The sequence below is a fragment of the Equus caballus genome, chromosome 3 (assembly GCF_041296265.1).
Source record: "Equus caballus isolate H_3958 breed thoroughbred chromosome 3, TB-T2T, whole genome shotgun sequence".
NCBI classification, from domain to species: Eukaryota; Metazoa; Chordata; class Mammalia; order Perissodactyla; family Equidae; genus Equus; species Equus caballus.
Window position 1 is genome coordinate 8,868,385 of NC_091686.1, and position 11,435 is coordinate 8,879,819.

The 11,435-nt window shown below is 44.2% G+C and overlaps 1 protein-coding gene across 4 annotated transcripts in view; it reads right to left on the reverse strand.

Annotated features, from left to right (window-relative positions):
- AMFR (autocrine motility factor receptor) overlaps positions 1-5,071 on the reverse strand; it is a 44,718-nt gene extending 39,647 nt beyond the window's left edge. The window contains exon 1 of one of the 4 annotated variants that reach the window (XM_023637019.2): positions 4,613-5,071. In XM_023637019.2, the coding sequence (XP_023492787.2) occupies positions 4,613-4,873 (261 nt within the window). In that variant the 5' untranslated portion in view covers positions 4,874-5,071. The other 3 variants (XM_070262962.1, XM_070262959.1, XM_070262960.1) reach the window with 3 other exon arrangements.
- Between the last annotated feature and the right edge of the window lie 6,364 nt (positions 5,072-11,435).

An 11,435-nucleotide genomic window follows, 5' to 3' on the forward strand; every position in this document is an offset into this window, starting at 1 on the left:
CCTACTTAGCACCAACACTAACTACCACCCTCCACATACCATTTGTCTGTCTCCTCCCTTTAAAGACAGTTGGAATGTTATCTCTCCGGAGGCTCACAGCGACAAGCATAAAATGCCAATAAAATTCAAAGATGCATACTCCCCCTTATCGCATCATGACTGTGTTCCTCTTCTCACAATAACAGGGAAATAAGTGAGACTATGCACACAAAGCACTCAGCACACATCTAGCAAGCAATCGAGCAGCAGTCTCCTTCCCCTCACCCTGAAGATTTTTCCTATATTTTAAAGTTGTTTATCTAGACTTACATCCTATTATTTACAAATTTAGTCTTTTTCTTCAGTTGCCCCAACATTTCTGGACCTAACATTTTTCTCTAATCTTCTTTGGAATATTCAACTCATAAAGACTCAAACCTAGCAAATTACTTTCAGTTTTGACATTGTATAATTAACTAAAGACGGGCTCTTTAAAGCAGGAGTCAGCAACTTTTAATCTAACGGGCTATCAGTAAATATTTTAGGCTCAGTAGGCCACAGGCTGACACACAGTTTTCCGTTTTTCAAAAAAAAAAATAACCCTTTAAAAATGTAAAAACCATTATTAGTTTCTAGACTGTACAAAAACAGGCAGGGCCAAAGAGGCCACCACAGTTTGCTAATCCATGCTTTAAATGGTCAGTTCAGGGGCCGACCCTGTGGTCGAGCGGTTAAGTCTGTGAGCTTGCTTTACGGCCCAGGGTTTCACTGGTTCAGATCCCGGGCGCTAGCACCAGACCTAGCACCGCTCATCAGGCCACGCTGAGGCAGCATCCCACACAACATAACCAGAAGGGCCTACAACTAGAATATACAACTACATACTGGGGGGCTGTGGGGAGAAGAAGGAAGAGAAAAAAAAAAAGATTGGCAACAGATGTTAGCTCAGATGCCAATCAAAAATAAATAGATAAAAAAATAAATGGTCAGTTCACTTTATCCATTTTCATTTTTGGTGATTTTTGCCCCTTGAGACTTGTATTTAAATTCTTTGACCTGCATATAATAAAGTCAGAACTTTAACACTTGTTTCATATTTCTGTTTCTTTATTTTACCATGTCCTGCTCTTACAATTTTAGAGGCAAATCCATAGAAAAGTAAAAAAAAAACAGAAAGGAGAAAGTAATGAAAATAACAAGTAAGAATAAAGAATAAAGTTTAATGGAAACAACATCTGAACAATAAGCCTAGACATGAATAACAAAATAAAACCTAATCTGGAATGGAACTTTCGAATGAAAGTTCTAGAAAGACATGAAGAAACAAGTGATCATGTCATGGGTATTTGCTGGCGTGAGAATCCCAGAGCCTCCCTCTAACCTGTTTTCAATGTCCATGCCAGAGGGCCACCTGGAGAGTGGGGCCTTGGGGAAGGAGGTCTTAGGTCACTACATCTCCTGCCTCTTCGCATTCTATGGAAATCCATTTTCCTCGCTGATGGCATAGTTTGTGCCCTGAAAACAGCATTTCATCATGACAGCCCCTCTTCCCCCACAATCCCACTTAAACTCTAGGGCCCACAAAATAATGTCCACACTCCTTAGCAGAGCAGGCAAGGTTTACATAATCTGACCTTCGCCCCACACCCCTTTCCCTGCCTACTCAGTTTCTCAACTATTAGTGTGCCCCAAATCACCTAGGACATTAATCAAAATGAAGATGCCAAGCCTCCACCCTTCTCCCGGAAATTGATCCCCAGGTAGAGCCTGAGAAACTACATTTTACAAGTATCCCAGGTGACCACGAACCAGGCTGCCAGGGGTACAGTTTGAGAAATACGCCTTCAGAGGGGTTGCTCACCTCTCCCTTTCTCATAGCAGCATCACTTCCCTCATCTCCTGTGACTCCTGGGTCTCCCCTTCAGCATCCCAACCTCACTCTTAAATCAGAGGATCCAATGTAACTTTAATTTAACAGCCCACTTTATGAACTGCTCTGCATATGCTCTGCACTGTCCTCAATACACCAGTCTGAGCTTCACATGCTGTTTCCTCTACCTGGGACGCCCTGTGCTGCCTGCTGAGCTCCTCTCCATCTTCCAAGGCTGGGTTCAAACACCACCCTCCAAGCATCCTTCCCTGAGCATCACTTTCTCTTTCCTCCAAACTCCATCATATTTTCTTTATATATCTATTATCATTTAGCAGATTTTGACATATTTGTATACGGATTGCTTTGAGAGTAGGGGAAAGTGTTCACAGCTGTGCCCTCCAGAGTGCCCCAAATACTATCCTTGAAAGGTTTTGATTTGAGTTTGTTAATCCAAAACCTCCTGAGATGCTATCAGACCTATATTAGTCTAAATTGTGCTCTACAAAGATAAGTTTTAGAGATTCCAATACTCCAAATAATAGCAGCAGGACTTGGGAACTGGCCAAAAGATCAGTTTTTGTTTTACCTTGCTTGGTTTTAAAAAAACTGAATCTGAATGTCTTTGGGCAGAGTGCAAAAAGGATCCATTCTGACAAAGGCCTCACCACATACTCACTCAATAATGCTATCTGTCAGGCCACAAAGGAAGGCTTTTGAGACTGTAACTCCTACTCAGCTACTAAAGCAGGAACCATGGGGGCTGGGCCGTCCCATGGCCGGGTGGTTAAGATCAAGCGCTCCGCTTTGGCAACCCAGAGTTTTGCTTGTTCGGATCCTGGGCACCGACCTAGCACCACTCATCAGGCCATGCTGAGGTGGCCTCCCACATAGCACAACCAGAAGGATCTCAACTAGAATATATAACTATGTAATGGGGGGCTTTGGGGAGGAGGGGGAAAAAAAAGATTGGAAACAGATGTTAGCTCAGGTGCTAATCTTTAAAAAAAAAAAACAACCATGTAATGGGTGATGAGGGTTAAAAAACCAAGGAAAGCCAAGATGAAAACTGTAAAGACCAAGGAAAAGATGGAAGAAAAACAGTAAGAAGATCAACTGAGAAAGGAGAAAACCATCAACAGAGAGGAAGAAATGATAAACTTGCATGAGGCAAGTCCTCTACTGAAAAGGAAATTTTCTTCAAAGTATTAATTTTCACAGAAAAATCAACAGGCTTTATGTAACGTTTTATGAAAAAGTGTTAACCTCGGAATTTGAACACAGGTTTCATAAAAAGAAACTCTAAGGGGAAAAAAATCATTGGACAATACTAGTAGTTATTATGTACATACTACATTGGTTCCTTCTCAAAGGCTTATTCCTATCTCATACTTAAAAAACATATCAAAGACTAAAGTATAATCTTAACATTTGGCAAAAGCACTCTTCACATCACTTTCAGTTGTTTACCTGCTAAGTCAAAAATAGATTTGAAATTAAACAAGAGATGCAAGTTGAGTTCTTTCTCTTCTCCCTTCTTGGGTGCTGTAAGGTGCAACCTCACCCAGCAGGGGAGGAACGGAACCTCACCTTTCACTGCCTTCTACTAATCTCTTCATCAGAAGGACCAGGAGACTTCATCCACAGCCCACAGAGTTCATAAACCCCACTGCTTCCTGATGAAGCACAGTGGGATTAATTACAACAAATGAGTTGCATATCATTCTATACACTTGGAACATTAACCTCCGTCATTTACAGCCGACTCTCAACGCCAAATGGGAACTTGCAGGAGGAGACAAGACTCAAGACGCCACAGTAAATCCAAGTGACAGACTAAAATCTTGGAGTAACTTTTCTGATCACTGTGGGGTTTATATAAGCAGGCATTCAAGGCCAAAGTGGAAGTAACGTTCTTTAGCCAAGAAGCTGTTGATCTGCCCAGCCTGAAAATTATCAGTTCTAATAAGCGAAACCAGCATCTATGCCTCGTAAACGTTGCTTATCTTGCATTGGCAGACGAACTGCAAACCCTGTTTTAAAACGGATCACTAAAAGGAGAAATCTTGAGTTAAAATGATGAGCGGCCTCTAGACTCCAAATGTTTTGCTGCCTTCAGACATCAAAGGAAACCGTCATGAATCATCAGGTAAAAGCAGCAGGAAAGGAAGCACGGTTTGTAGGTTTGTTTGACCCAAAGAGGACAATCGCATACGAAATGGCAAAAAAAAAAAGTGGTGGGAGACGGCCTCTCTCCGAACAGGAGTGTCCGAACACCCCAATGGCGAAAGCCCTCCCGGACTCGACACGCGAGTTCCGTCTCTGCCCTCTCCTCTCACCGGAACCCCACAGCCCTCCCGTGCGGGACCGAGTCGGAGAAGCCTTTCAACTTGCGGCACGACGTCCCACAGCGGCCGGGGGCCGACTCCCCGGGCCCAGCTCGAGCTCGTGCAGCTTCCCTCCCCGCCGGCCCTCGGCATCCCCGGCTCCGCTCCCGTCTACTACTGCTACTCCCCCCGCGCCTCGCCCCGGGCCCCCCCCCAGGCCCTCGAAGGCGCCCGCCCTCGGGCCGACCTCCTTCCCACGCCCGGGCCCCGGCACCTCACCCCGTCCTCCGGCGGCGGCTCGCGGGCGGGGCTCCGCCCCCCAGGCCCCCCTCGCGGTGGTCCCCGAGGGAGGGGGACCCTGGCCCCAGCCACGCCCCCCACAGATAATGGGTGACATGGCGGCCCCCGCTCGGCGGCCGGCGGCGGCCTCGCTCACCCACACGAACAGGCTGTCCGAGAGCAGGTACTGGGCCACGTCGCGGGCCCGCGGGCCCCCGGCGCTCGGGCGGACGAGCGCGGCCGACTCCGGCAGCACCGGGGCCGTTGACGACTCGGGCTCGCCGGGCCCGGGCCCGGCCTCGGGCTGGCTGAGGGCGCGGTAGGCGCTGACGATGGTGCCGAGCAGGGCCAGGCCGCTGAGGCCCGTGTAGGTGCGGAGGCTGGGCCAGGGGAAGCGCTCGAGGAAGAGCAACGGCATGGCGGCCGCCGCGGCCTCCGGAGCCCAGGCCTCCCCACGCTGCGGCCGGGCCCCTGCGGCGGCCTCGCGAACGGCGCCCACGGGCTCTGGCGTCGCTGCTGCCGCCGCCGCTGAGCCGGGCCGGGCCGGGCCGCTGCTGGCTGCTCGCGCCGCCCCGCCCCGCGCCGCTCCCGCTGCTGCCCCTGCCGGCGCGGAAGAGCCTCGGCGGGCGCGGCGCGGGCGGGACGGGCGCGGGGGCGCGGCCTCAGTCCCCCGCCCCCCGCGGTCACGCCGCCGCGCGGCCGGCCGCAGGCCTGGGGGCTTGGCCCCCAGCATGCTCCTCCGCGACACCCCAGCCCCGGCGGCCTGCGGACGCGCGGGACACCCGGCCGGGCCGGGCCGAGCCGCAGCGTCGCTCAGGCCCCGCGCCGCGTGGCCCGCCGCAAGCCGCCAGCGTCCGGCCCTTGCCCCTCCGTGCCCTTTCACCCCCCTTAAGCAGGTTCCCGCCGCGCACCCCTGCGGGTCTAGCAGCTTCCCGGGGGCCGAAAGAGGAGATGGTGCCTGGGGAATATGGGAGGCCCTGACCCCAAAGAAAGAATATCAACAGTCTGAAATTTCTGGCCAATGAATTCTTAAGTTTCTGCCGTTTACTAGTAGCCCCGAACATAGTCTAAGACGAACCTGATTTAGTGGGAAATAAAAATGCATTCCCTCATAGACCAGGTAGGAATCTAAATAGTGCAGCTACTTTGGAAAATAGTCTGTCAGTTCCTGAGTTCCACGCCTAGGAGTAGACCCCAGAGAAGTGAAAACATACCTCCCCACGAACGTGTACACAAATGTCCGTAGCAGCACTGCTCATAGTAGCCAAAGGGTGGAAACAACCCTAGTGTCCACCAAGTGATGAATCGATAAATGGGGAATATCCATACAATGGAATTTTATTTAGCCACAAAAATAGACGCTACAACGTGGTCGGACCTTCCTTGAAAACATGCTAAGTGAAAGCAGCCCCCCAAAAAGGCCACATATTGTGACTCCATTTATATGAAATGTCCAGAATAGGCAAATACGTTTATAGACACAAAGTAGATTAATGGTTGCTTAGGGATGGGGAAATGAGGGAACGGGAGGGTAAAAACTAAATACGGAATTTTGAAGTGATGAAAACGTTCTAAAATTGTGGTGATGGTTGCACAACTCTGAACACACTAAAAGTCATTTAATTGTACACTTTAAATGGTGAGATATATCTCAATATGTGAATTATAGCTCAATAAAGCTGTTACCAAAAAAACAGCACTACCAAAAAAGTGTTATTTCGGGGGTCTTATTCTTCCTTGTAACCCCAAGGCCTGGCCCACAGTAGGTGCTCTGTAAATTTCTGATGAATCTTACAAACTTTCAAAACAAAAAATCGTCTTCAAGATCTATTTTATACCTGATACTCTAATGCTAAAAGTCTACTAGTCAGAAAACTAAAAAAGATCTCTCAAGGTTATTAGCTTCTACTTTGGAATTTTTAGGATCCTATCAAAGGGCCTGTGAAGAAACACAACTGTTTGGCTTTTGTAGGGGGGACACACACATCTTTTATGAGGTCTGTATGAATATTAAACTTCAGTTCCCTTTGATTCTCCACCTGCAGCCATCTGATTAAAATGCTGAACTTTGGAGCCAGCCCTCATGGCCTAGCGGTTAAAGTCCCATGCGCTCTGCTTCTGCGGCCTGGGGTTTGGTCCCTGGCGCGGAACCACACCTCTTGTCAGTAGCCATGCTGTGGCGGTGGTGCACACAGAAGAACCAGAATTTACAACTATACATAACTGTGTACTGGGCTTTTTGCGGGTAGGAGGACGACTGGCAACAGATGTTAGCTTAGGGGTGAATCTTGCCCTGCAAAAAAAGAAAAAAGCTAAACTTTCAACTTTATTGGTAAAATAAAGGAGAGCTGTATTTTGAAAAAATGAAGACAGTAATTTTCCAGGGAAGTAACTGTTCTACTACATATGAGCTCCCATAATTTTTAAACCACACTATCAGATGACCCACCTTCTGTCCAAGTCACATTAGTTACAAAATACCACACACCAACTGTGGCCCGTTACAAGAAGGGGGCTGACTGTTAGTATATCTGCCCTTATTAAGGCACAATACTCCACCATCTTGAATTCCAAGGGGCTACACTCTCCTCTAAATTGTATTGTGAAATACTACTACTTTCTAAGTGTTAAAAAAAAAAAACTTGATAACCTGTTTTCTGGAATGACTTTGTAAAGCGTTTAATAGCGACTTTTTACTTTTGGTTCTGACTACGTAAAAACTATAGTCTAACTAAATTCATCCTAAACTTTTAGAAGCTTTAACTTTCTGAAGATTCAATGTGAGATTAAGTGAGATTAACCCAACTATATAAGATTTTTTTTATTTGCATTTTAAAAGATTTCAGAGGTTTGTGTCTGGATATTTTACTAGGATAATTGGTATTTGTTCTACCAACATTTTTTCTCTCTCATTCCAAGAAGGTAGCCAGGCTTTTGCACATCCTTCTCTCAAGGATTTTTTTTGGCAAGGATGGGACCCACCTTCTAAAGTCGACCAACGCTTCTGGCTCTTCATGGTGCATCCGACTCCATGAGAGGATCAGGGGAGGAGGCAAGACACAGAAGTGATGAATATTTAGTGTGCCCAGGAAGGCTGGACCATAAGCATAGGGACTACCAGTATCAGTTGAGTTCCAAGGCTCAAGTGTGGCAGGGAGGCAGCTGCACCAGACATTAAAGGGCTGGTTTGGCTTGGACAAGAAAGTATCTGTGGAGTCCACGACACTCTCCCTACCCCCACTTTCATTTCAGAGTACCATTTATGCCTTCTGGATTCTTGAGAGACTTTGGGTAGGTCCCCACTCCCAATGACTGAGAGACTGAAATTCCTGCCATCTTTGTGGAATGGTGGCTCTGATTTGGTTTGATTTAAAGGAAATAAATGTCATTTCAGACAAACCAGAGTTTGTATGGAGTAAGATTCACACCTAAATGCATTGCTATTTTCATTTTTTAAAATATCTGAAATCCTTTCATATTCATGACCTCATGTGATTTTCACCATCCTGTGAGAAAGGCTGAGTAGTTTTGTTAAGATTCTTAACATCCTTGGGCTGCCTGGTGGCATAGTGGTTAAGTTTGCACGCTCCACTTCCAGGATTCGCGAGTTTGATCCTGGGCAGACCTAGACACCACTCACCAAGACACGCTGTGGCGGTGCCCCACATAAAAAATAGAGGAAGACTGGCAACAGATGTGAGGTCAGGGCCAATCTTTCTCACCAAGAAAACAAAATTCTGAACATCCTAGGAACTGAACTTCATTGTCTAATCTAGTAGCCTTAAATGAACTCCCATGGAATTCTGGTGTTTCATTAGTTGGACCGTGTTCCACTACTAAATCTAGCAGAGGAGCAAAACTAACCAACTCCTCAATTTTGTAGGGGAAAAACTAAGTTAATGGGCATATTTCAATCCTTAGCTTTTCTTTCATAATTTTTCATAGTTTTTTGGTGCCTGCTATAAAATACACTAGTAAAATTTTCAGAAATTTACAATAACTTTATGAGGTTTTGTTCCACATTTGTCCAGATATAAAGACTCAAGGCTATGGTTTGACTACACATATATTCTTGTATTTTGGGTATAAACTGTTTCTATTTAAGATGCTGAAATTACACAGCATTACATAAGCAGCAAGCATGGTATCACGGAACATCATGACTGCCAAGCAAGTTTGAGGGAAAAAAAACTATAGGAGTCAACACTCTCCTTACCGATGAGAAAATGCAGTCCTCAATGATACAATACAAGAGTTAACACAATTATGTGGCTACTTCTAAATCCCGGTCTTCAGGTACCAAATCCAGTGACCTCTTGGCTTTGGAGGAAACCGAACCTGCCTTTGAATACTGCTAACACACAATGGAGAAGTGTGAGGGGAGGAGAACAACGATGTCCCAGGGTCTTCAGGACCTTGCTATTATGCCAAGCTGTCCTCTCACCAGTGGCCCCTAGCCACTGACACTGAAAAAGAACCGTGCAGGATTTCTAATGGCACACTAAGGCTAGTAGCCACACACAGTCATTCTGTTTTAATTTTTTTTATTGAAATGACAATAAAATTAAAAAAACAGTGACCATTTTAATCAACTTTTACTTTACAAATATAAAAATATAACCAAAACTTCAAACACTTTCTTTTATACATTTCTATAAACTTAATGCCAGAAAAATCCTCAAAGCCAAACTATAAATGACGCTTGTACACTATGATGTGAGCACAGTAAGCAAAAGTTGAAGTTTTTAAATGCACTGATCTCTCCCTCAACAGAAAAGCATAATACATTTTCCCAATTTATCTCTAGTCTTACAATACAATCCATCACTAAAATACAAATTACAGCTAACCTGGCTTAATCTAGACTTACTTAGGTTTTAGCCTGTTTTTTCACAAAAACAACCTTGATAAATATAATACAAGCTAATATTAAAATTGTGTTTTATGGCTCAAGTCAAATTACAGCATTGTTTCTCATCACATATTTAAAGAACAAAGGCAAACTGCTTGAAGTGAGGCCACTTTAACCCAAATAATAAGTGATGTAAAACAAGTGGAAGAATTATAGGAAATCAAACCTTATGCTACAGAAGCTGACTCGTATTACAGTGACAAACCACTAAGCCTTCTCTGGCAAGGGGACATACAAAACCGCACACTCTGTGAAGCAGTCTTAGTGATGGGCACATACTGTCCCAAACACTATGAAGTAGTAAAAACATGAAGTTTGAGGAGCTCCAATGTGGAAAAGCTACTCCAAGCATCTCAAGCAACTGAACAGGTACTTACAAAATAAAGTAATAAAAGACCTGAGAGCATGAGTCACATCATTTAAGAAAGGGAATTCTAAGTTGATTGTTTGCTGGCCTGTGGAATTTGGAGGACCCCCTACCTCTCACTTCTAATTAAGCATGGAAGAAAACAGGCTGGCTAATTTGGTTGTTTTATCCAAACAAAATGCTAACTTAACAGAACCCTTAAATATCCAAAATAATAACTGAAACACGCAATGCTAGATACAAGGTAAGACAATGATAAAAAGTAAAAAATCTTCCAGATCTGTTAAAAGTACAAATTCATATAAAGACTTATAATGCCATTTTAAGTATTATCTACTTTTAAAAAAATCACAAGTCTTCATCACTTAGGAGAAAAAAAATTTCACTTTTCTTCAAAGTGATGTCAATCCTACATGTGATTTAAAACATTTGAGTAAAACTTTTTAGTTTTTTCTCTTAACCTACTGAATATTTTCTAGTACCATTTAGTAGTTTTATACAGAATATGCACTACTTGGATTACTCAGAAAAAAATAACATGGCAAATATTGTAATTATACAAAAGAGGGCTCTCATTTATAAACAAACCTGAACACAAAAGGCATTCAAAAATATGTCAGTTAATGAAGAGCTCACTTTAAAATTATTCAGTATTTATTATGTAGAGAACTGGAATGCATAATTTAAGACGGGTAGTTTTGAAAAAGTGCGCTAAGAACTTATTTATCAAAAGACCTTAGTGTCCAACAGTGCCCTTATACCCTCTTGTACTGCTAGAGGAATACATCAGATTTCAATTTCCCTAGTTCTACTATTTCCATCAGGAAACTTAAAACGAGAGTACTGAGAAACAACCATAACTAACCAGCCCAAAAACAGCTTTAGAAACTTGTATTTGTGTATTATGAATTTTATATTCAAAACCAGATCTCTTAAACTCTAAGGTTAGTAACCCAGCCAACTTAAATCAAAGGCTTTTCTCACCTAGGCCACAACATACAGATGACTGACTCAAGCACTTAGACTGGGAAGTAGTGATCAAGAAAGGATTTCTAGGTCAAAGCTTAAGTTACAAAGGACATGAGTTGCCTCAAATCAGATGACTCTTCAACTCGAACACTCCTTACTGACAGCACTTCATAAATCACACCAAGAACAAGTCCACCTATCTCCACCCTCCCCAAATGGCAAGAGCTAACACATCTGAAATGTCACTAGCTTTTCACTTGGATGCCAGAAGCAATCACGGAAGGCATGCTGGATCAAGCCATCTCCATCTCTGCCCAACCTGTAGGGCTCAACTAATCAGTGAGGTTACCAGTAAAATTAAAGTAAGTTAGAAATATGCTAAAGTAAACAGGAGGGGCAGGACTGTCAGCCCCAGAGGGAAGAGGACTATCCGCAGAACTGCTGGCTTTTTCAAAGGAAATCGCTGGTAATTTTTGGTCCTGGAGACTGGTGCTCATCTACTACTCAGCATGGGCACAGTTACAGTCACTACTTGATACACAACGTTGTGAAGGTTTGACAAGACCTCAATTAAATAAATGTGAATGTTCATAAATAGAATTGCTCAGTTGCTCTTGGTTTGATTTCCCTAAGTCTAAATAGGGAAGATTATAAAATATACCTTTCACATCAGCCAATATTCAGAATTGCTCTGTGATCCCAGTACCATGAAGATGAAAGAACTAATCAAAA